Source organism: Vulpes lagopus, chromosome 8 (genome assembly GCF_018345385.1).
Source record: "Vulpes lagopus strain Blue_001 chromosome 8, ASM1834538v1, whole genome shotgun sequence".
Classification (NCBI taxonomy): Eukaryota; Metazoa; Chordata; class Mammalia; order Carnivora; family Canidae; genus Vulpes; species Vulpes lagopus.
In genome coordinates this window covers 125,474,599-125,500,507 of record NC_054831.1, presented here as the reverse complement: position 1 = coordinate 125,500,507, position 25,909 = coordinate 125,474,599, and the positions used below count along the sequence as shown (strand labels likewise).

The 25,909-nt window shown below is 47.6% G+C and overlaps 2 protein-coding genes across 4 annotated transcripts in view; one reads left to right on the top strand and one right to left on the bottom strand.

Moving 5' to 3' along the window:
- Positions 1 to 13,447: 13,447 nt before the first annotated feature.
- TEX46 (testis expressed 46) lies at positions 13,448 to 15,971 on the bottom strand. Its single transcript, XM_041767520.1, has 2 exons — positions 15,780 to 15,971; positions 13,448 to 13,645 (listed from the first exon to the last, which is right to left on the bottom strand). The coding sequence occupies exons 1-2, from the start codon at positions 15,969 to 15,971 to the stop codon at positions 13,448 to 13,450; spliced, it is 390 nt and encodes a 129-aa protein (XP_041623454.1).
- A 5,026-nt stretch (positions 15,972 to 20,997) lies between these two features.
- The window catches only part of KDM1A (lysine demethylase 1A), a 66,070-nt gene continuing 61,158 nt past the window's right edge, over positions 20,998 to 25,909 (top strand). For 2 of the 3 annotated variants that reach the window (XM_041765229.1, XM_041765227.1), the window contains exon 1: positions 25,075 to 25,575. In XM_041765229.1, the coding sequence (XP_041621163.1) occupies positions 25,222 to 25,575 (354 nt within the window). In that variant the 5' untranslated portion in view covers positions 25,075 to 25,221. Of the gene's footprint in view, positions 21,500 to 25,074; positions 25,576 to 25,909 lie in introns of those variants that run through there. The other variant, XM_041765228.1, reaches the window with a different exon arrangement.

The window sequence follows — 25,909 nt, the reverse complement described above, 5'->3', positions numbered from 1 at the left end:
CTGTTTCCTCTGCTGCATGTGCCATTTCTCTCCTGTGTACTTAGTGAAATCTCCAAGGCCAGCTGAGGTGCCACCTCCTCCGTGAAGCTTTCCCCAACTCTCCTCATCCAGGTCCCCTCCACGGCACTTTGTCCAAGTGTCCATTGTGGTACAAGACCAACTCCCTAATGCAGTAGTTGTCTGACTGCTAGTAGCTGATGTACTTAGGGGAGTGTGAGTTCTCCAAGGACGGGGCACCCACCACTCAAATTTCTTAGAGCTTAATATTTTACCATGTTTTCCTTATATCCTTTATGTTTAAAAAAATACCATGTCAGTCACTCGTTTAGTTTCTGGTTGGTCCATCTCATCCCATAGAGAACAGGGGTTCATGTTTGCTCACTGTGGTGCCCCAGTGCCTAGAACAGTCCCTGGAGCATAGCAGACCCTAATAAATAATTGACAAATGCATGTAGGGGAAAATAAAACATTCTAGGTGGAGGTAATGTCCTCTTTGCACCACCTGCAGATTCCCATCTCCGTCCCTTCTGTCCCTCGCCCCCTCATTTTCTCTCTTTAAAAAAAAAAAAAAAAGGATCCCTGGGTGGCGCAGCGGTTTGGCGCCTGCCTTTGGCCCAGGGCGCGATCCTGGAGACCCAGGATCGAATCCCACGTCGGGCTCCCGGTGCATGGAGCCTGCTTCTCCCTCTGCCTATGTCTCTGCCTCTCTCTCTCTGTGTGTGACTATCGTAAATAAATGAAAAATTAAAAAATATATTTTAAAAAAATAAAAATAAAAAAAAGGTTTTTTTATTTATTTGAGAGAGAGAGAGAAAGCGAGAGAATACAAGCAGAGGGAAGGGTCACAGGGAGAGGGAGAAACAGACTCCCCACTGAGCAGGGAACCTGACCTGGGCTCAATCCCAAGACCCCAGGATCCCAACCCGAGTCAAAGGCTGCCGCCAAACCAACTGAGCCACCCAGACACCCCTAAAATCTTTTTTTTAAGATTTTATTTATTCATGAGAGAGAGGCAGAGACACAGGCAGAGGGAGAAGCAGGCTCCATGCAGGGAGCCCAATGTGGGACTCGATCCCAGGGCTCCAGGATCAGGCCCTAGGCTGAAGGCGGCACTAAACCACTGAGCCACCGGGCTGCCCCCTAAAATCTTTTTTTAAGTGCCTATTTTATGCATTTGAATTGAGAGCACTGTGATGGGCAGTGAAATATGTGGGCGGTCAGGTGTGACCTTTTTCAGCTGAACTAGATACTATCCAGTTGCTCTCCAAAGTTGTTGCTCCAGGTAACACTCCCACCACCTGTGATTCTCATTTCTATTTTTAATTAATAAGGCTGAGCCCTTTTTCCTGTGTTTATTGTGTATATTTGGGTTTGCTTTTCTACGAATAGACTGTTCCTATCCTTTGCCTGTTTTTTCCTATTCAATTTTATGTATTACTATTAGAGTTCTTTGTAAGTTCTGGATACTCTTGCTCATGTTTTTTGTCTTTTCACATTGCGTTTATGATACCTTGTTGCGGGGCCAGAATAGTGTAGTGGTGAATCTGTGGCCAGATTGCCAAATTTTGAATCTCAGTTCAGCCACTTCCTGGCTGCGTGACCTTAAGAAAGTCACCCTCTCTGTGCCTCTGTTTCTGCACGTGTAAAAAGGAAATGATAACAATGCTTGCCTCGTAAATTAGTAAGGATTTAGTGAGTTAATATATATAAAGTGCATCCTGTTTGTCCCATTGTAAGCTCTGTTAGCTATTATTGTTGAATAGAGGGTTCTTCGTTTTGGTTTTGGTTGCTGCCAATCAAATTCATCAATATTGTCTCTTTTGTTTGCTCTGTGTGTGTGTGTGTGCTATGTACTCAGAAAAGCCTTTATACAGAGGTTATAGATGTAGATTTCTGTACTTTCACACACACAAAAATATATTTTTGGTCTTAGTATAAAGAAGGAAAATAGGGCAGCCCGGGTGGCTCAGCTGTTTAGCGCCACCTTCAGCCCAGGGTGTGATCCTGGAGACCCAGGATCGAGTCCCACGTTGGGCTCCCTGCATGGAGCCTGCTTCTCCCTCTGCCTGTGTCTCTCATGAATAGATAAATAAAATATTTTTTTAAAAAAAGAAGGAAAATAATTTTATTTTTTCATGTGGATAATCAGTCATCTCAGAACCATTTATCAAATACTCTAATCCTGTCCCCCACTGACCTGTATGCCATCTCTGAAACATACCCAGCATCTGTACATACCAACACCTGCTCTATAGGCTCTGTTCCATTAGGGTCTCACTGAGTTTCAATTCCCTGTCCCTCTGTCCAATCCCACACACTCACATGTTGAGCACTGTCCTTCAGGAAACAGTCTGGCCAGAGAGGCTTGCTGTAATCTGACCCCAAATGACTCCATGGGCCCATTTTCTGCCTCTCCTCCTCCTCCTCCTCCCCTTCCCCTTTGCATCTTTATGCCTCATCCCCCTCTTCATGGCATTGTACTTGTGATTCCCCTCTGTGAGTCCCTTTCTATCCATTTCCACCTGACAAACTTGTCTTCTTCCCTTAAAACCCATGGGTATTTGTTGAGCCTTCTCATTCTCCGCAAGGTAGAACTGAGGGCCTCTCCTCTCTGCTATATGCACACCCCTTACTGCATTGTAATAGTAATCTGCACTGGCTGCTACTGGCGTCTTTGTCTGGGTCCCTACTCGGTGGCAGGTGCCTCCCACACCAGGATCGTTCCTTTTTGGCCTTTACGCCTGCAACACTTGGCACTCCACCTGGCACTGGCAGATTCTCAGGAAACATGTTTTGAACTTTACATTGTCCTGCAAGATGAAGGTCTTGGGTTCAAATCTCAGCCTCATTTTCTGAGTCAGGTGTTAACTATGGACAAGTCCCTTCCCCTGTCTGGGCCTCCATGTCTTCAGCTGTTGGAGCAGGATGGACTATTTGTAAAGAGTTTATATTTACATCCAGAATTCTCATCTGATTTCCAGCTCTAAATCTGGGGTTCCCATTGAAGCCATTCTTTATTCATAATTTCCAAAGATTGGGAACAAGTCAAAAGTCCCTCAACTGGTGAACGGATAGACAAACTCCACTATATCCCCACAACAGAATACCTATCAGCAATGTAAAGAAACAAATAGATGCAGTAATGTGGATGAATCTCAGATGCATTGTGCTAAATGAAAGAAGCCAGACTGAAAAGCTGCAGTCTATGTGATTCAGTTTTTCATAACATTCTGGAAAAAGCAGAGCTGTAGGGGCAGAAAACCACTCAGTGGCTGCCTGGGGCGTAGGGATGGGGTAGAGGATGGAGGAGCAGAAAGGACTTCGGAAGATGATAGAACAGTCCTATATCTTGATGATGGTTACAGGACTGTGTGCATTTGTCAAAACTCATAGAACTGAACACCAAAAAAAGTGCCTTTTAATGCATGTACACAACACTTCCTCTTTTTTTTTTTTTTTTAACTAAGCCGCTAAAGAGCCCAAGAGTATAAGGATGACTCCACCGAGGTGTCACAGGAGTGACATCAGACACAAGACTGCACTCCAACCAAGAGGAGTGGAGGGGGTGCTCTCTGGCATTGTTTGTGTGAGAGGGGAGTTGGAAGGTGCTTCCCTCAGAGCATGAGCAAAGGGCCACTGGGGCAGGGCCAGGGAGGGAGCCCCAGTGGGAGGGTAACCTAATCTCCCTTAACACGCATCCATGACATGGCCAGGATGTGGGCATCTCATTTTCTCTTTTTCTTTTTTTAGAAAGCTATTTTTTTAAGATTTTATTTTTTATTTATTCATGAGAGACACAGAGCGAGAGAGAGAGGCAGAGACACAGGCAGGAGAAGCAGGCCCCATGTAGGGAGCCCGATGTGGGACTCGATCCTGCGTCTCCAGGATCACGCCCCTGGCTGCAGACGGCGCTAAACCGGTGCGCCACCAGGGCTGCCCAACATCTCATTTTCAAGTGCAGAACGAAATTCAGAGACTTTGAATGACTTGCCGAAGTCATGAACAGCACAAGACGCACCTGGGATTCTAGCTCTGTGCTCTGCATCTCTCCACCCCACCTCACCACATGACTGCGATCTCTGCACCCCCAATTCATCATCCTCCTCTGAGGCCCAGCCGCCTCTCATGCCCATCTCCAATCTCAGGATTTACACCAATAGACCCAAATTTGGGGTCAGTGTTTAATCTCTAAGCTGCTCGCCAGCTGCTCACATTTTGACTTGCAGTAGCCACTAGGACTCTCTCCCCTCTGGAAAATGCTGGCAAGGGAAGGGTTCCGGAAGAGCCTGACTCTCTCAAACTCTACGCCTCCCCATTCCTTCCCCAGGTGGTCTACAGTCCCAAGACACTCGCTTCCATTCTCCTTCTCCTGCCCACTCTGGTGCAACCCTCCTTGTCCAGTCAGTCATCCAGAATACAGTTTCCAAGGGTCAGCTGTGTGTTGGACACAGTCCTATGCCCTTAGGGTACAGGACCTTTGGCCAACATCTGTCCCCCATAGAGCCAGCAAGATGGTGGAGTGACCATACTCAAGGGCTCTGGGGTCAGGAAAAGCAAGACTTGATGCTGACTTTGCCCTTACTGGCCTTGGACGAATGACTTCACCTCTTTGAGTCTCCATTTATCAAAGGAAGTGACCATCCTTCCTATACCTCATAGAAATTAGGTAAGGGTAAATGAGATAATGCATGCAAAGCCCCTAGAAAGCTATTGCCTAACTGGTGCTAGTGTAGTCATTTCTCTGGGAAGGAAATGTAAACAGAGCATGTGCAGACAGCTCTTGGGTCTCAGGGGGACCCATGAGCTCAGCCTCTGGGTGGGAGGGGGAGGAAAGCTTCATTGAACAGGTAGTGGGGATGAATCAAGGGCACTCCAGCCAAAGGCCTGGGGATATGAGAAGGAAGGGGAGTACTTTCTGGCTGGTTTCGAGAATTTAGTATATGCAAAATACTTGAAACCGTTCCTGGCCTACAGTCCAAACTCTAGAAATGTTAGTGGTGATAATGAAGGTAATGTGGAGTGATCTAGACTTCATGGGGCTATGCCTTACCTGGGTCTTCATTCTCTCCAAGGTATGGAAGATTCCAGCTCCTTGAAGATTTGGGTCTACAGCTCAGGAGACCCTATGAATGGAAAATTGAGTCAGAGGAGTAAAGACAAACAGCGATCCTGTAATCTGGAAAGGAGGAGGGGACAGAAATGCTAGAAGATGAGGAGGGGGAATGAGGATGGGAGGGGGCAAAGCAACCCCTCCACTTCATGAAGCTCCACCTCAAAGGCAAGGGGAACTGAGCTCAGAAACCCTGCAAGCTCGACCAACTATCCAGATCTGCCCAGGTCTGTCATGATTTTAGCACTGAAAGTTGCAGATCCCTCAGGCCTGGGGAAATCAGGACAGTTGGTCGTTCTCCTGGCCACTGCCTCCCCTTCCAGCCTTAGAAACAACCCTGTCAGACAACTGCCCTCCAGACTCTTAACCCCACTCACCCTCTTCTGGAAGGCTCAGGAAGGACAGGGCAATTCAGGCCCAACCATGGCTGGCCAGTGTCTCCAGGAGTCCCCGTGTGCCAGGGGACGGGAATGGCTTCCTGGGCTTCTGAGGTGCAGTCCTCCAGTGGCTGGCAGATGTAGTGCCGATTACCCCAGCACTAATCCCTCCACGAGCCCTCCGCCATTAGGATTAGTTCCTGGGGTCCCTGAGCGGCAGGGAGTGGGGAACATCTGTCAGGGCCTTGGCAGCACCACGTGATCCAAAATGCTCCAGGCTGGCGGGCAAAGGAAAGCTGTCTCCAGAAGGAGTGTCTGCCAAGCCCGGTGTGCCAGAGATGACCCACAGGCCTCCCAGACCTGTCCATGCCCCACACCAGCTCCTCAGCTGCCTCTGTGGAACCAGGATTCCAAGGAACACAGTTTGAAGACCACTAGGGGTCAACCCAATTGTTAAACATTCAGATAACCAGTTCTGTTGCTGCCTGCGTAGCCTTGGGTAAGGCATGCCCTCTTTGTTTCTTCCTCTATAAAAGGAGAAAATAATATCTTGGTTACCATGAGGATTAAATTACAGCGTGCTGGTGAACAGATAGCCTAGGACCTGGCCCTGAGTAAAGACTCTATAAAGACCAGCTTCTTGTGATAACATAGCTTTGTGCCCAAAACTCTACCCCTGTGTCAGACATCAGATCTTTCTCAGTGAACGTGCTAGAAAGTTACTATCCATTGAGTTTAATTGACAAAAAAAATTATTCATTCACCTTCGTGGCACTAGATGTGGCTACACATTAGAATTACCTGGAGAGCTTTGAAAAACCACTGGTGCCTGGGTTCCATACCTAGAGATGCTCAGGGACATGGCTTTGGTGATTCTACCATGTGGTCAAGGTTAGGTTAGGAACCGCTGCCCCAGACCAGCATGTCTCCAACTCACTTTAAATGTGTATAGGAGGGGATCCCTGGGTGGTTCAGCGGTTTAGCGCCTGCCTTTGGCCCAGGGCATGATCCTGGAGTCTTGGGATCGAGTCCCAAATCAGGCTCCCTGCGTAGAGCCTGCTTCTCCCTCTGCCTGTGTGTGTGTGTGTCTCTCATGAATAAATAAATAAAAATAATACATACATACATACATACATACATGTGTATCGGAACAGCCTGAGGTCAAGTCAAACTGCAGGTTCTGAGTCAGTGGGTCAGAGCAGGACCTGAGATTCTACATCTCTAACCAGCTCCCAGGTGATGTCAATGCTGGTCCATGGACCACATTTTGAGGAGCAAGAATCCTCTGCAATTCATTGGTCACACCATCTCCCATATCATTATCTCCATAGGGCCCCAGAGCTGCCTCCCAGCCACCCCATTTTTGAAGGGACTTGAGCGATTCTCTCCATTTTGCTGATGATTAAGGTCGAGTATGTGAATGGGTGGAGGCAGGTCTTCTGGATCTTAGTTTGCGTCTCTGGTGGTTAGAAATCTGGACTGGTCTAGAAAAGAATGCTTACTAAGTTAGAGCAAGAAGAGAGCTGAGTGATTTTGTCCAAACTCCACATCGTATGGCTGGTGAAACAGGCTCTGGGAGAGGAGGGGACTTCCCAGGGTCTCATAGCAAGCTTAGTGACAGCTGCTATAGTGGGGCTGGAACCTGTGTCTTCTGGACCTGGCCGCTTGGTCAGTCTTTGCTGGGCAGCGTGCCACCGGGTCACAGTTGGAGTGCCAATAGTACTCAGTGCTTTCCACGTTACCTCCTTTGGTCTTAAAAATAGTCCCACGAGGCATGTTCTGTTCTGCCCATGAAGTGGCAAGACTGGTATTTGGACCCAAGAGGCTTCACCTTGTCCCAAATACAGCCAACTATGTTGACTCCCCATTGGACCAAGAGGTCCTCTAGGGCGAGAACCACGTCTCACTCTAGTTGGTCTCCAACCCAAGGCTGAATATGCAAAACAGACCACTCCAGAGTTCTGCACCTCTGCTGACAAAGACCCTCATTCCCAGGACACAGACTACTTTCTGAGCTCCTCCCTCCCCAAAGCTGCCACTTGTCACCAACCCAGTCCAGTCTTGCCCCTTCTGAAGTTAATGGGTAGGAATCTGCAGCATGTCATAGAGCAAAGTGGCCACATGGTGACAGTAGAGGCCCATGTGTAAACTCTTAGGCCCGCCTGAGCCTCCTCTGAAGGATAATTTTATTCATTGAGTGCTTCCGTTCCTCCAGGCGTTTGTCCAAGGGCTTTCCATGCGTGAACAAAGATAATCCCCACAACAGCCCCATGAGGGAGGAGTTATTCATCCACTTTATACATGAGAGATCATATTAGTCCTTTGCTTAAAAACCTTCCATGGCTGCCCACTGCCCTTGGAAAGATCAAAATTGGACCAGTCAGTCCACTGGGGTTCAGATCTCAGCTCCACCACTTACTACTTCTGTGACTTTGGTTGGGCTTCTTGGCTTCTCTTGGACCTCAATATGCTGATCTAGTAACAAGAATAATAAAACAGAGCCTACCGCCTTGGGATGGGAGTGAGGATGCTATTAGTTAAGCACACAGTTCTGCAGCTGGCACACAGCTAAGTGCTCAGCACACATGAGCCACCATGACAACCATGGGTCCCATTCTGTCTCCTCCCAGGGTTCCCACTCATGACCCCGCTGGTCTCTTCCCCTTTCTTCATCCCCCGTTCTGCCCACTTACTCCTACTTTCCCCATCTCCCCCGCCACCCCTTCCCATCCCTTTTGCCTCCTCTTCTCACTTCCCTTCTCTTCTCTCCATCTTTCTCCCTCCAGTTTCAGAACTCATTCCAGTTGTCCCAACACTTCCTGGAGGTGTTTTCTGATATCTGTTCTCTGTGGACCATGCTCAGGTTTGTAGAACTAGGAGCAGGTCTTGTTCCACAGAGGGGTAGGAGGCTCCTGAGTTCCAGTGGACTGTGGGTTTCAGAAACTCCTGCTGGCCTCCTCTTTTTCCCCATGTCCTAAAACTCTCTCCTGAAGTCGACCTCTCCATGTGGCTTGCTCCCTAGATAATTTTGAGGTCACTCTCTTGTCCCCAAATCCACTCCAGAACATCCCCAGAGAGAGAAAATGACTGTCCCTACCCTCAGCATCAGAATTGTTTAGAATGAAGAACGTGGCCAAAAAGATCTCAAGGACAAATTAAACTTGAAAAAGAAAAGTCTCTCTCCCAAAGGATCTGTGAAGATATTTAGCATTTTTCCCCTTGTCATGCTTGGATTGATTAATTGATTCATCTGTTGGCTAACTTATCCATTGAATCACCCAACAGATACTTATCGAGGATCTACTATTCATCAGGTCTTAAACTCGGGTCTGGGGGAGGACACAGGTCAAGGCACATAGCAACAAGTACTCACTGTCAACACAATGTATATATTTTTAAGCTTATATATTTAATCCCCCGTGGGGCTCAAACTCATGACCCAAGATCAAAAATCACAGGCTTTTCCCAATGAACCAGCCAGGCACCCCAGCACATATTTGCTGAGTACCTACTAAGTGTTGGACACTGCTCTAGCCACTTGAATTTATCTCCATGAACAAGACAGATCCCTGACCTTGTAGAGCATACGTTCTAGGGGAGGCACACAATATGTAAGTGAAGTGGCATGTGAGGAAGTGTCACAGACTATGGAAAATAAATAGAGCTGGGGTGGAGGTTATAGTGTTAAATTGGGAGGTCAGGATGGCCTCACTGAGAAAGAAACCTTTAGCAAATCACCTAGAGGAATAAGGGAGTTAGGTATGTGGCCAGCAGTGGAAGAGTCCCTGGTAGGGGGGACATCTACTGCAAAGGCCTCTTAGAGGTCGAGAGTGTGCCCAGTGTGCCAAGGGAAAAGCAAGGAGACTGGTGGCTGGAGGAGACTAAGTGAGGGGCAGGCCAGTAGGCCAGGTCAGCAAGGTAAAGAGGGGTCATGGAGAGCCTCATAGGCTGAAAGAAGGACTTTGGTTCTCATTCTGAGTGACATGGGAGCCCTTTGCAGGGCTTGGAGCAGAGGAGCAGCATGACATGACTCACGTTTTTAAAGGACCACTCGGGCTTGTGTGTTGAGGGCTGCTTAGAGGGCCAGAGTTGGGGGGTGGGGAGATCAGGGGCTTACCCCAGGTCAGAGATGGTGGTGGTCTGGAGCAATAGTGGAGGCAGCTGGAGTCCCAGACTCTGGCCATGCTTCGAAGGTGGAGCCAGTAGGACTTGCTCATAAGTTAGAGCCAAACACGAGAGAGAAAGAGAAGACTCAGGACCAGCTCTAAAGTTTTTGGCCTAAGCCACTGGAAGGGAGAAGCCTGCAGGTGGGAGAAGTTTGGAGCAGAGGGGCAGAGTTCAGGACTCGTTAATTCTGAGATGTCTGAGTGAAAGTATGGAAGTAGGCAACTGGCCATTCGAGTCTGGAAGGTAGAGGTCTGTATCAAAGATATAATTTAGAAAATCGTTGGCATTAGAAAATAGGAGATAGTGTTTAAAGCCATGACCAGGGAGTGGAATGAAGTGAAGGAGGGATCTGAACACTGAGCCCCGAGGTCCAGGAGATGTGAGCGCTGGATGAAGGCAGATACCACAAAGTCATGCAGCGCAAGTGCAAATCGGGTTTCACTCAGGAAACTAGAAGTGACAGGTCAGCGGTTAATGAGGTGCTGGTGCATTGTGCACTCTCTCATCATCATATGGAGAGAGGTTCGAGGGTTAGGCCATGGCTGGAAACATCCTGGAGTGTGCCCCAGAAGACCCCTTGATCCCCCCACCCCACTACTCTATTGTTGTCTAGCCAGCATGAGGTCAGCCTCAAAAGTAAAAAAAACTGGTCTGAGCTCAGGCACCAGCAAAATTGCTTGTGTACTGAAGGCACCTGAAGATCCTAAGGGGAGTGGAGACCTTCTGGAATCATTTCTGGGAAGGGAGTCTGCTCTAGAGTCCACCCGCTGTCATCTCATTGCTGGAACCTGAAGTGAGCTCTTAGGGTCTTCCAGTAGAGATTGTTTTCCAAGGTCCATCTCCTGACCTAGGGCTCATTGAACATAGGCCTGCCCACCAGGGATGGAGATCAAGAAGAGTGTAATAAACAACCGGGGTAGAAATCAGCTGGGCTGGTAAAGGGATTTCCGGCTGTTGTTGGCAATACTGGGTGAGACTCCCCAAAAGGAGAGAAGCCTGGAACGCTCAGTACAAAGCCCATGGTAGAGGCCTGAGCCATCTGGCCATGGAGTCCTTACCAGATGCAGGAACCTATAACCAGAGCACAAAACAGTCCTAGGATATGAAGGGTGCTGCTCAATACTCTGCCAGTGGGCTTCAACACCATCTGAGCAAGGGACAGGAACATGGTTGTGGAGGCCCAAGACATAGCTGTTGGTGGCTGTGGCCAGCTAGGAGCAATGTCTTTGCCATTGTCAGAGGGTGAGTCAGATAAGTCTCCTGCAGCTGGGTATGGTGGGTGGGGATAAGGGTGATGGTAGGTTGAGTACTGTGATAGGTTCGTGCCATGGGCCCTGGCCTGGGCAGCTGCTAGAAGCTGTTCAGCATTGCCCGTCCAAATCTGGAAGAGAAGGCAAGTTTACTTAGCCCTCCACCCTGGTCTGTTTCCTGAGATTGCTTGCATGTGTTCTTGCTAGATCACCCGTGAGGTGTAATGCGACTGGGGGGGCACATACATTTGGAGTTTGGGGCTGAACTGCTTTATCTGTTTCCACAGCAGAGGTTTCCATATGGATATTCTAATAGTCCAATTCTGGGTGGTCCAATGGCCTGGCCATACAGCAAGACCACTAGCAGTGGCCCGTGAAGCTTTGTGAAAGGGACTGTTTACAAAGGTGTAAGCAGGGACACCTGGGTGGCTCAGAGGTTGAGCATCTGCCTTTGGCTCAGGGTGTGATCCCGGGGTCCTGGATAAAGTTCCACATTGGACTTCCTGCAGGAAGCCTGCTTCTCCCTCTGCCTATGTCTCTGCTTCACTCTCTATGTCTCTCATACATACATACATACATACATACATACATAAAATCTTTTTTTTAAAAAAAGGTGTGAGCAGCATATAAGGACCCCACAAAGATAATGTAGTATACCCCAGGACTGGAAAATGGAGGATGCTTACCACCCCCGGCTCCAAAGGGAACCTGGAAGAAGGTCCTGTAGAAAGAGCCTTCCTGAGAGGAGTGACCCTCTGTGAAGGAACCCAGCCAGCCCTAAACCAGCCTGAGGCAATCCCAGAATGGAGAGTGGACTTGGAGAGGCATGAAGAGACCTGACCCACAAGGGAGGGTTGTGAGTTAAGCAGAGAGGTCATGGGAGGAAAGACCTGAGGGGGTGTAGTAGCTCACTTAATCCTTACAACATGCAATGAGGTTGGGAGTACTACTCTCCCCATTTCACAGTTGAGCAGACTGACGCACAGCAAGAATAAACAACTCAGAATTGTCTAAGATCACACAGCGGGGAGTTGATAGAGGTGGGATTTAAAGTCAGGCAATTGGGCTCCAGAGATCCTGCTTTAAAAAAAAAAAAAAGAAAAGAAAAGAAACCAAGATACAGAAGAGTCATCATAAAAGGAGAACACTGAGAACATGTCTGGACACAAGACTGTGATCAACAATCAGAGATGCTATTTATTAAGCACTGACTATATACTAGCCACACTGTTGGGCGCTGTGGGAGGCAATCTACAGATGAACAAGAGGCAGTGCTTGCCCTCAGAGAGTTTATAATCTAGTTGGAGGATGGGGAGGGAATATAGAAAGGTGTACAAATCAAATCCCAGAGGATTGTGACACATCCTAGTGTCGAACTGTAGATAAAATGCTGGGAGCGCACCAAGGAAGGAGACTCTTCCCGGTTGGGTTAGGGAAGCTTTCTGGAGGTGGAGTTTGGGAACGACTGAAGAATTGTAATAGTAGAAAGGAGAGGATAAGGGATTCCAGGGGAAGACGTCATGTGAGCAAAGACGTGGATGCTTTTGGGGGATGACCAGCCATCTGGTTTGATTAGAGATGGTTTTAGGTGGGGCATTGACAAGGCATTAAGCCACACCTGATCCCACAGCGAGGTGGTGATTTCCCTCTAGTTCTCCTTTTTTTGGTGCTAGCCCCTCTCTCAAATGCTAATACTTGCTAATCTCGCTTTTTAACCCCAAATTCCCAGGCTCAGACCCTTCAGTGGGCAACCAAGCTCTGGTTGGAATTTTCGTAACATTGTTCCGTCTTTATTGTCTTTTACTTTTTGACAGTCATGTTCTATTTCAGCCCAATGATACTGCTTTTTAATGTACAGATCATTATTTTTATTATGACTTTCCTTCACAGACAAATTTATTTAAGGAAAAAAAGTCCATTTAAAGAGACAGTATTGAGTCAAACATTCAGGTGGCTCATGGCTCTGGCAAAAATCACAAAGGGGCTACTCCAGTGACTGATGTTTAGGATACTCTCTGGCACAAGGTATAAAGCACATGAGGGAGAGGAAGAGGGAAAACCGGCCTGGAAAGGGGGTCAGATCATGGAGGGTCTAAACACCATGGTAAGGAGGCCTTTATTCTGTCAACCACAGCGAGGTGTAGGCTTGAGAACAGGCAGTGAACTTGTCCGAAGCCGCACTTGGCAGAGCTCGGCTCTGGCCTCTGAGCAAAGGGGAAGGGGAAGTCTGGGAGCTGGGGCAGCCCTGGGGAGGCCACTGTAAGACTCCAGGTGAACAGGTATAGGGCCCTGGAGTAGGGTTAAGGTGGTCAACTGAAAGAGAGGAGGAGCCGGGTTCTGGAGCCCCCTCAGGTGGTATCTTAGAGCGCTGTGTGGCCGACCTAGTGAGTACTGATTTCTTTTCCAAAGGTGATTGGCTTTTTCAGCCTCCAATCCTGCTCTCCAGTGTGATTTACTAAGAAAATTCAATAGTCTCTGACTGTGTTTTACTGAGTAAAGGTAACATCCGAACAGGCCAGCCCACCCCAGTCTCTCTGACCTCATTAGGGGGAGTTAGAAGTACAGTCAGAGTTGATGGAGAAAATTGAGTCCTGTCTCCTTATTCTGTGCTTCCTCGCGGGAAAAGTCCGCTGCCGGTTTGACCTCTTGCAGTGATTCATTCTATTCCATACAATGAACATCTGATTTTCTAAGACCTTCAGCTTCATTTCACTGAACATAAGCCGTTCAAGGACTTTGTCCTGGAGGGCGAAGCAGGCATGCAGTCTCTCGACTTCTTTTGTGTTCAAGACGCAGCTTTTGGGTTTGGCTTCAGGAGGCTTTGGTTTCTCTGCCTCTTCCTAGACTCCCCCCACCACAAAAAAGGAAACGTTGGTTAATAGTGTTATTTAAACACCCCATTAATCAGTCCTCACAACCAGCCTGCAAGGAGAGCATCTTTGCCACACCTTGTGGGTGAGAGATTTGGGGTCCAGTGAGGAAAGGTCCTCTTCTCAGCTTGGAAGCCCCCAAACTCCTAGGACCTGTCCTTGTCTTTGCTCCATAGGCATAAACGAAATGGCCTGCTCATCTGCATTCGCAGGGGAAATAAAGCATTTAACCCACATATATCTATCTCCGGAGCTTGTGTTTCTCCCAGTGTGCCTCTCTGAGACTGTCATCAGGCCTCATAAAATCACCACCTGCCGAGCTTCCCATGGTCTCACGACATGCCTCTAATCACTATGATCCTCATCTATCCCTACACAGTTAATAAATACTTTTTTTTTCTTTTTGGATTCAGCTACAAATTCCTCATCTTTAAAACCATTTTAGGGGATCCCTGGGTGGCTCAGTGGTTTAGTGCCTACCTTCAGCCCAGGGCGTGATCCTGGAGACCCAGGATCCCTGCATGGAGCCTGCTTCTCCCTCTGGCTGTGTCTCTGCCTCTCTCTCTCTCTCTCTGTCTCTCATGAATAAATAAATAAAATATTTAAAAAAACATTTTAAATATTCCAGACATACAAAAAAAAAAGTGAATGTTACAGCAAATATCCATGTTCCCCACCAGCTTGAGAAATAAAATATGACAAATGTAACTGAAATCCCCTGTGGGTCCCTCCCACAGAGTTCCCTCCCTCCCTGAACCTCATCTCAACTGCAATCCTGAATTCCGGATTTATCTTTTTCATACATTTCTTGATACCAGCGGTTCTCAATGGCAGGCTATTTTGCCTTCCCCGCAGGACATTTGGCAAATGTCTGGAGACATTGGTTGTCACAAAAGAGGAGTGAAAAGTGCTATTGGCACCTGTGGGTAGAAGCAAAGGATTCTGCTAAACATCCAACAGCGCACAGGACAGGCCCTCACAATGTAGAATTATCCAACTCAAAATATTAATTGTGCAGAGGTTGAGAGACCCAACCTTAAACATATTTTTGCTATACGTAGGCATCCATAAAACAAGGCAGGATATTGTTTCACATGTTCTTTTAACTTGACATAAAAGATGTCATAATCTGGGTACATTTCTACTATCTTTATTATGCTGTCCTGGAGATGTGTCTATGTTCTACAGGTATCTTTAGATCATCAATTTAAAATTTTTTCACTTTATAAAGTAGTTGTTACTGTTGCCAAACCATGTTGATATCAAACATGAAGTAGGAGAGTCTGGGATGGTCCCTATTTTTTTTAAAACAAGTTTTTTCTCTTTCTTTTCTTTTTATTGAAGTGTAACTAATAGTGTTATATTAGTCTCAGGTATACAATATAGTGATTCTTTGATAGTATATATTTTTCAGTGCTTATCAAGATAAATGTACTCTTAATCCCCTTTATCTATTTTTGTTTTTTTTATTAAAGATTTTATTTATTTATTCATGAGAGACACAGAGAGGCAGAGACACAGGCAGAGGGAGAAGCAGGCGCTCAGCGGGGAGCCCGATGTGGGACTCAATCCCAGGACCTTGGGATCATGACCTGAGTCGAAGGCAGACACTCAACTACTGGACCACCCAGGCACCCCCTTTATCTATTTCACCCCTTCCCCACCTACCTCCCCTCTGGGAACCACCAGCTTGTTCTCTGTATTTTAAGAGTTTTTTATTGTGGGTTTTTTGCTTTGTTTCATTTCAGTTTTTTGTTGTTTTTGTTTTTGTTTTTGTTTTGTCTAGAGTTGGTCCCTATTTTACAGCCCAGGCAATTGAAACCTTGTAAAGGAAATCTTTGTCCTCCATCACCCAAGTGGGAGTTGCAGAGAGGAGGCTGAGATCAGAGCTGTGGATTTTTCGGTCTTGCCCCATTATCCTGACATCTTCCCTGTCCCCCAAACCCCCAGTCTAGCTGTACATATCCCATCATCCTTAGCTGAAGCTAAGGCCCCTCTTGCTCACCTGTGGGGGCTCTGAGGGGGTGGGCTTGAGTTCATGCTTGACCAGCCAGTTGCTAAGCAACAGCAGAAGGAATAGGAACCCAAACAAGGCTGGCTTATAGCTGAGCAGCCAGGCCACCACTGCTCCTATGGTGCCTGAAGAAGCAAGTATCCCATGGAGATACCCGAAAAGAGTTATTAGTTCCCCCAGCATTATGGCTTGGAGGCACCCAGGCCCCAAGACCCTGACTTGGTGACCCTTCTAGGACAGTTACCCTCCATAACAGGAGCCATGGCTGCCCCCTGCTCTGAGTCATAACTAGCCACCCTTCCCAGCTACCGCATAACAATACTATTAACTACTCCTATGTCTTAAACAGCCACTATGTGACAGACTTTGACAGGCAGTTTGTAAGCAACATCTCATGACGTCCTCACAACAGCCAGGTGATGTAGGTCTTAGTGACACCTCATTTATTCAACAGTACTACTGGGCCTAGCCACTGGGAATAAAATGGTCAGCAGCACAGAGTCCCTACCCTCTTAGCAAGGGAGACTGCAAAGAAAAATTATCCAAGATCTGGAAATAAAGTTGAGCTTACTTACGGTCATATTAGAATATTGTCCAGCTGGTCCACCTGTTGGTCATCTGATGCTTTAGGGGAAGGTAACTTTGTTCGACATACTGTTTAATTATTGATTAGGATCTTGACTCTGTAAAGTAGATGTTAAACTTTTTTTTTTTTTTTTGATGTTAAACTTTTTAAACGTTGGATAAGGGGTGCCTGGGTGGCTCAGTCGGTTAAGTGTCTGCCTTCAGGTCAGGTCATGATCCCAGGGTCCTGGGATGGAGCCCCAAGTTGTGCTTCTTGCTCGGTGGGGCGCTCCCTGTGCAGCTCCCCCTGATTGTGCACTCACTCTCTCTCTGTCAAATAAATAAAATTTTTTAAAAAATAAAATAAAAGTTGGATAAGTTGCTTCAGCAATTATAGTTCTGGAAATATATCCAAAATAATTGAAACTGGGTCTTTTTCTTTTTAAAAAGGATTTATTTCATGAGAGAGACAGAGACATAGGCAAAAGGAGAGCAGGCTCCATGCGTGGAGCCCGATGTGGGACTCCATCCTGGCACTCCGGGATCACACCCTGATCGGAAGGCAGATGCTCAACCACTGAGCCACCCAGGTGTCCCGAAAGCTGGGTCTGAAAGACCATAATTTTATGGGCATAATTTTATGCCCATGTTCAGAGCAGCATTATTCACAGTAGCCCTAAAATCCAACAACAGATGAATAGATAAATAAAATGCTATATATATACCTACAATGGAATTATTCAGCCTTAAAAGAAGAAGGAAATTTGGAAAACCCCATGGGTTGTTGCCACGTTCTCCTTTCCCATCCATCATCTGCGGTGGAATCGCTGCCAAGATGCAGATTTTCATGAAAACCTTAATGGCAAAGACTATCTTGAGGTTGAACCCTCAAATACAATAGAAAATGTAAAGGCCACGATCCAGGATAAGGAAGGAATTCCTCTTGATGAGCAGAGACCCATCTTCACTTGCAAGGAACTGAAAGTGGACGTTCTTTGTCTGACTACAGTGTCCTTCGTTTTGTGCTGAGACTTCATGGTGGTGCTAAGAAAAGCAGAAGCCTTATGCTACTCCCAAGAAGAATAAGCATAAGGGAAAGAAGGTTCAGCTAGCCACCCTGCAATACAATAAGGTTGATGAGAAAGGCAAAATCAGTCTCACCTTGGCCAGGAGTTCAGCTAACATTAAAAAAAAAAAAAAAAGGAAGGAAGGAAGGAAATTTCAACACATGCTAAAAAACATGGGTGAATTTTAAATGATGAAGTGAAAGAAACCAGTCACAAAAACACAAAAGTCATCTGATTCTACTTATGTAAAATACCTAGAGTAGTTTATAGAGACAATAAGTAGAACGGTGTTTGCCAGGAGTGAGGAGGAAGGGAGAAATGAATTGTGGTTTAATGGGCACAGAATTTTACAAGATGAAGAGAGTTCTGGAGGTTGTACAGGTATGTGAATGTGAATAGAACTAACACTAGTGAAACTGTACACTTAAAAATGGTTCAGATGATTAATTTTGTGTTATGTGTATTTTACCACAATTTTTAACAATTAAATAAATTTGTTATTTCCAGGGGGAAAATGGGTAAGTTACAAATGTTATTTGTTGCTTTTCCCCCAAATGCAAGCCAATGAGTTGTATCTGATAGAAAAGAAAACCTCAAAGTCTATAGCTTTATGGCTTTGGAAGACTTTAAAACCATTTTTTTCTTATTTAACTTTGCAATTTTATTCCAGCGTTCTGTTTTCTTTCTTTCTTTTTTTTTTTTTTTTAAAGATTTTATTTATTTATTTGACAGAAGGAGATCATAAGTATGGGGAGCAGCAAACAGAGGGAGAGCAAGAAGCAAGCCCCCCGTGGAGCAGGGAGCTGGAAGCGGGGCTTGATCCCAGGATCATGACCTGAGCCCAAGGCAGATGCTTAACAGACTGACTCACCCAGGTGCCCCCAGCATTCTGACTAGTGACTATATATCAATTTTTCATGTTTTCCTTTGAACCAGTGTTGTCATCTTGCTGATTCTCTCAGGACTGAGTTAAATAAATTGTTGATATATGCTCACTATTTTGTGTGGGAGTTCTTCATGTTCAAGCTTTAACTTTAATGGCTATGATATTCTAATATATTCAATTAGTGGCCATTTATTGGGCCTTCAGGTTAATTCTTCTTTATTGCTATTTATACAATCTGAGGCAGTTTTTTTTTTCTTTTTAAGATTTTACTTATTTATTCCTGAGAGACAGAGAGAGAGAGAGAGAGAGAGAGAGAGAGAGGCAGGGACACAGGCAGAGGGAGAAGGAGGCTCCCTGCAGGGAGCCCAATGCAGGACTCAATCCCAGGACCCCGGGGTCACACCCTGGGCCGAAGGCAGGCGCTAAACCGCTGAGCCACCCAGGCATCTCTGAGGCAAACAGTATTAAAGTTAAATCTTTGTACATATAGTTAAATATTTTCCTAGAATGTCTTCTGGAAAGTGGACTTGCTGGATTAAAGGATATGCATATTTTAAAAATCTAATTTTAAGTTTTATGAAATTATTAAATGTGCAAACAAGTCAGACAGAACTACAGAGTTTAAAACAAACTTTGATCTATCTCACCTCTTTCCATCCTCAAGTTATACGACAACTCATTCCAACTTTTTAGCTGTATCTTCTAGCATTTATCTCGATAAATCTAAACTATGCTTGTACCGTTATTTCTTGATTTTTCAGTGTTGACATTATATATTATCTTTTTAAAAAGATTTTATTTATTTATTCATGAGAGACAGACGGGGCAGATATATATGTGTATATATATATTCCTTATATATTATCTTTTTATGATGGAAGATAAGGATTTAGCTCCCATGTAGAAACTCCCCCATTCCCATTTCATCACTGCTTCTGTAAACCCCTCTCATCCCTCTCCTCCATACATTTTCTCTTTCCTCCATTCTCTCAGTATAATTCTATCCCATTGGCTAAAACAATATTCATTGCTTAAATTATTTTTTTAAAGACTTTATTTATCCATTCGTGAGAGACACAGAGACAGAGGCAGGGGGAGAAATGGGCTCCATGTAGGGAACCCGACGAGGTAGGACTTGATCCCAGGTGTCCAGAATCACACCCTGGGCTGAAGGCAGCGCTAAACTGCTGAGCCACCCAGGTTGCCCCTATTGCTTATATTATTATGGCCATGTCAGTGCAGTTCATAGCTGAGCCATATGTTGTACTATGATTGCACTTTTCTTCTTGTACAGCTTCTAAATTTCCTGGACCTGTCTCCTTTTTCCCATTTGCTTAGTTAAAAAAAGAAAAAGTTCAACTTCATTGAAGTACAATTGACAAAAAGTAAAATATGAAAATATTTTACATGTATAGTACAATGAGTTTTGACTAAGGTGCACACCACCCAATCAAGATAAAAAACATTTCCACCAACCCCAGCAAATTCCCTCCTGCTTTTTTGCAGTCAATTCTACGTTCATCCCTGGTGAGCACTGATTGGATTCTATCATTAGAGATTAGTTTTACCAGTTCTTGAACTTCATGTAAGTGGAATAATTTTTTGAAAAATTACAGTTTCAAGGGGCGCCTGGGTGGCTCAATCAGGAGAGCATGCGACTCTTGATCTTGGGGTCATGAGTTCCACCCACGTTGAGTGTAGAGATTACTAAAAAAAAAAAAAAAAAAGCAAAAAACAAAACAACAGCAACAAGAAAAAAACTTAAAGAAAAAAATTATAGTTTGAAGAGACGTGTAAAACGATTATAGTTATGTGTAATGAGTAGAAACAAGCTTGAAGAACACAAGCTGTTCCAGTATTGGGTCACTAAAGGAGTCCTGGAGGAATAAATAAAATAAAATAAATAAATAAATAAATAAATAAATAAATAAACCAACCAACCAACCAACCACCACCGCCACCTGCAGCATTAGAGTGAACTAACCTGGAGTAGAAAGGGGTGTTATGTATGGAAGACACAGGGAGTGGGAGGAGGTGTGAGGGAGGGAGAGCTATTGGGGAGGGGGTCCAGACACAAGGGACAGCATGAACACCGCCCTGAAAGAAACAGCAATCCAAACCTGGGCTTTTTGGGCTCAAACCTGGATTTCCTAATTTCTGTCCTTTTTATTACCACGAAACACGTTTGCTCTCCAAGATTTCCCCAGTTCAAGCAGGGCAATTCTGAAACAAGATGATTTACCAGTTAATGGTTCAATGTTTTCCCCTCACTAGACTGTAAGCTCTTTGAAAGCAAAAAAAAAAAAAAAAAAAAAACCAACAACAACCACCAACCAACCAACCAAACAAAAAAGTTCATAATTAAACCCTCGTCACGTCGTAAGCATTAATACATTTTGGTTGAACTGACGCATGAGTACATGAATGAATGAATGCGTGCATGCATGAATGAATGAAACCGTATTTCCGGGCGATGTCGGCGCGCCTCTGGAGGGGATGGTCGCCCTCGGAGGCGCAGTCTGGCCCAGAAGGCCTAGGGCCGGGAAGGTGCCGAGGCCGACTCCAAAGGCCAAGGCGACGCTCTAGGGGAGTGCGGTGCTCCGTGCGGCGCTGCCGCTCTAGCCGCGAGGACGCCGCTCTATGGCAGCGGGGGAAGGCGGGGCGGTGGGCGTTCCGGGCCTTTTTGTCCGGACGCGGCGGGAGCGCGCTCAGCGCGTGCGTACGCGGCCGCGGTTGGCAGCGAGCTGCCTTCGTGAAGCGAGGTGCGGCGAGGCGGCTCCGGACTCACGGACCGACAGACCGAGCGGCCCCTTCGGCCGTCGGCGGCCAGGCGGCCAGAGATGTTGTCTGGGAAGAAGGCCGCGGCGGCGGCGGCGGCGGCGGCAGCGGCGGCGGCCGCCGGGACGGAGGCCGGCCCCGGGGCCGCGGGCGGCGCGGAGAACGGCTCCGAGGTGGCCGCGCCGCCCGCAGGCCTGTCGGGCCCCGCCGAGGCCGGGCCGGGGGTGGCCGGCGAGCGCACCCCCCGCAAGAAAGAGCCTCCGCGGGCGTCGCCCCCCGGGGGCCTGGCCGAGCCGCCGGGGTCCGCGGGGCCTCAAGCCGGGCCCACCGTCGTGCCCGGATCAGCGACCCCCATGGAAACGGGAATCGCGGAGACTCCGGAGGGGCGACGCACCAGCCGGCGCAAGCGAGCGAAGGTGAGGCGCGCCCCCCCCCCCCCACAGGCGCTCGCCCCCGCCGCCCCGCGCGGGCCGTCCAGGCCGTCAGCCCCCGGCCGCCCCCACTCCGCGGCCCGGCGTGAGGTGAGGCCGGGGAAGGGCTTCGCCCGCGGTGAATGCCGTCTTTGTGCGGGGACCCGGCCGTCCGGAGGGGCGGCTGAGCCCTTAACGTCTGTACCCCTCTTCTTCTCTGGCCTGGGAAACATGGCTCCCTGCCGTGGGGTCGGGCTGGCGTCGTTGGAGACGGGCACGGCTTGTGCGCCCGCGGGCGCGGCCGGAGGCCCCGGGGCGGTGTTGCGGGCGTCCGAGCTGCACGCGCGTGGGGCTGACGGAAAGGAACATTTTTTGTTGTTGTTATTGTCGTTGCTTTAAGGGCCCGCTCTTTGCCAGTTTTCCTTTTTTTTTTTTTTTCTTTCCTCCCCCTCCCCTTTTATTCTCTCTCAACGATCTTTTTTGACGTAGGTTTTTCACAGATGAGGAAACTGGCGAAGAGGGGCTTAATATCAATTAGTCAAAGCGCAGGTACGCGGGAAGGGGAAAAAGAAAAAAGAAAAAAAAAAAAAAGACTCGTCACGGAGCAGTATCTACCGACGGCGGCTGCTTCGCGTCTCTGGGTGCCCAGATGCCGTGCCCAGGGCGTCACTGACCGGTTGTTTTTTGTTTTTGTTTTGTTTTTTTTTTTGCCGAACACGCGATGGGCAGGTGTCGTTAGCCCTGTTTTAGGACATCAGTCAGCTGAGGCGCACGGTTGAAGCAGCTTGCCCAAAGTCCCACAACTTAAGTCCAGTGGTGCAACTGGAATCTAACGCTTCTGTTGTGATGAGGTGTCCTCCGCCTCAGACAAAGGACCACATGGGACACCAACCGTGCAGGGCACTAAGGCAGTCCTCGGGCACAGACTTTGTAGATTTGGGGTTTTTTTGTTTTGTTTTGTTTTTCTGGAGATTTAAGGCTTTTAAAATATTTAAAATCGCGCGATTCGTGTAATTTATGCATATAGTAAGTCTCCTGTCTGTATATGGTTTTTTAAATGGATATGCCAAGTCAGGGTGTATGGAGAACTTCTTGAGATGAGCATCACCCAGACTGAACCCTCAGATTCAACTGCCCACTGGAGAGATCGCTCTCTAAGAATAAAAATCCTGCGCTAAAAGAGAGAGAGAGAGAGAGAGAGAGAGAGAGGCAGGGACACAGGCAGAGGGAGAAGGAGGCTCCCTGCAGGGAGCCCAATGCAGGACTCAATCCCAGGACCCCGGGGTCACACCCTGGGCCGAAGGCAGGCGCTAAACCGCTGAGCCACCCAGGCATCTCTGAGGCAAACAGTATTAAAGTTAAATCTTTGTACATATAGTTAAATATTTTCCTAGAATGTCTTCTGGAAAGTGGACTTGCTGGATTAAAGGATATGCATATTTTAAAAATCTAATTTTAAGTTTTATGAAATTATTAAATGTGCAAACAAGTCAGACAGAACTACAGAGTTTAAAACAAACTTTGATCTATCTCACCTCTTTCCATCCTCAAGTTATACGACAACTCATTCCAACTTTTTAGCTGTATCTTCTAGCATTTATCTCGATAAATCTAAACTATGCTTGTACCGTTATTTCTTGATTTTTCAGTGTTGACATTATATATTATCTTTTTAAAAAGATTTTATTTATTTATTCATGAGAGACAGACGGGGCAGATATATATGTGTATATATATATTCCTTATATATTATCTTTTTATGATGGAAGATAAGGATTTAGCTCCCATGTAGAAACTCCCCCATTCCCATTTCATCACTGCTTCTGTAAACCCCTCTCATCCCTCTCCTCCATACATTTTCTCTTTCCTCCATTCTCTCAGTATAATTCTATCCCATTGGCTAAAACAATATTCATTGCTTAAATTATTTTTTTAAAGACTTTATTTATCCATTCGTGAGAGACACAGAGACAGAGGCAGGGGGAGAAATGGGCTCCATGTAGGGAACCCGACGAGGTAGGACTTGATCCCAGGTGTCCAGAATCACACCCTGGGCTGAAGGCAGCGCTAAACTGCTGAGCCACCCAGGTTGCCCCTATTGCTTATATTATTATGGCCATGTCAGTGCAGTTCATAGCTGAGCCATATGTTGTACTATGATTGCACTTTTCTTCTTGTACAGCTTCTAAATTTCCTGGACCTGTCTCCTTTTTCCCATTTGCTTAGTTAAAAAAAGAAAAAGTTCAACTTCATTGAAGTACAATTGACAAAAAGTAAAATATGAAAATATTTTACATGTATAGTACAATGAGTTTTGACTAAGGTGCACACCACCCAATCAAGATAAAAAACATTTCCACCAACCCCAGCAAATTCCCTCCTGCTTTTTTGCAGTCAATTCTACGTTCATCCCTGGTGAGCACTGATTGGATTCTATCATTAGAGATTAGTTTTACCAGTTCTTGAACTTCATGTAAGTGGAATAATTTTTTGAAAAATTACAGTTTCAAGGGGCGCCTGGGTGGCTCAATCAGGAGAGCATGCGACTCTTGATCTTGGGGTCATGAGTTCCACCCACGTTGAGTGTAGAGATTACTAAAAAAAAAAAAAAAAAAGCAAAAAACAAAACAACAGCAACAAGAAAAAAACTTAAAGAAAAAAATTATAGTTTGAAGAGACGTGTAAAACGATTATAGTTATGTGTAATGAGTAGAAACAAGCTTGAAGAACACAAGCTGTTCCAGTATTGGGTCACTAAAGGAGTCCTGGAGGAATAAATAAAATAAAATAAATAAATAAATAAATAAATAAATAAATAAACCAACCAACCAACCAACCACCACCGCCACCTGCAGCATTAGAGTGAACTAACCTGGAGTAGAAAGGGGTGTTATGTATGGAAGACACAGGGAGTGGGAGGAGGTGTGAGGGAGGGAGAGCTATTGGGGAGGGGGTCCAGACACAAGGGACAGCATGAACACCGCCCTGAAAGAAACAGCAATCCAAACCTGGGCTTTTTGGGCTCAAACCTGGATTTCCTAATTTCTGTCCTTTTTATTACCACGAAACACGTTTGCTCTCCAAGATTTCCCCAGTTCAAGCAGGGCAATTCTGAAACAAGATGATTTACCAGTTAATGGTTCAATGTTTTCCCCTCACTAGACTGTAAGCTCTTTGAAAGCAAAAAAAAAAAAAAAAAAAAAACCAACAACAACCACCAACCAACCAACCAAACAAAAAAGTTCATAATTAAACCCTCGTCACGTCGTAAGCATTAATACATTTTGGTTGAACTGACGCATGAGTACATGAATGAATGAATGCGTGCATGCATGAATGAATGAAACCGTATTTCCGGGCGATGTCGGCGCGCCTCTGGAGGGGATGGTCGCCCTCGGAGGCGCAGTCTGGCCCAGAAGGCCTAGGGCCGGGAAGGTGCCGAGGCCGACTCCAAAGGCCAAGGCGACGCTCTAGGGGAGTGCGGTGCTCCGTGCGGCGCTGCCGCTCTAGCCGCGAGGACGCCGCTCTATGGCAGCGGGGGAAGGCGGGGCGGTGGGCGTTCCGGGCCTTTTTGTCCGGACGCGGCGGGAGCGCGCTCAGCGCGTGCGTACGCGGCCGCGGTTGGCAGCGAGCTGCCTTCGTGAAGCGAGGTGCGGCGAGGCGGCTCCGGACTCACGGACCGACAGACCGAGCGGCCCCTTCGGCCGTCGGCGGCCAGGCGGCCAGAGATGTTGTCTGGGAAGAAGGCCGCGGCGGCGGCGGCGGCGGCGGCAGCGGCGGCGGCCGCCGGGACGGAGGCCGGCCCCGGGGCCGCGGGCGGCGCGGAGAACGGCTCCGAGGTGGCCGCGCCGCCCGCAGGCCTGTCGGGCCCCGCCGAGGCCGGGCCGGGGGTGGCCGGCGAGCGCACCCCCCGCAAGAAAGAGCCTCCGCGGGCGTCGCCCCCCGGGGGCCTGGCCGAGCCGCCGGGGTCCGCGGGGCCTCAAGCCGGGCCCACCGTCGTGCCCGGATCAGCGACCCCCATGGAAACGGGAATCGCGGAGACTCCGGAGGGGCGACGCACCAGCCGGCGCAAGCGAGCGAAGGTGAGGCGCGCCCCCCCCCCCCCCACAGGCGCTCGCCCCCGCCGCCCCGCGCGGGCCGTCCAGGCCGTCAGCCCCCGGCCGCCCCCACTCCGCGGCCCGGCGTGAGGTGAGGCCGGGGAAGGGCTTCGCCCGCGGTGAATGCCGTCTTTGTGCGGGGACCCGGCCGTCCGGAGGGGCGGCTGAGCCCTTAACGTCTGTACCCCTCTTCTTCTCTGGCCTGGGAAACATGGCTCCCTGCCGTGGGGTCGGGCTGGCGTCGTTGGAGACGGGCACGGCTTGTGCGCCCGCGGGCGCGGCCGGAGGCCCCGGGGCGGTGTTGCGGGCGTCCGAGCTG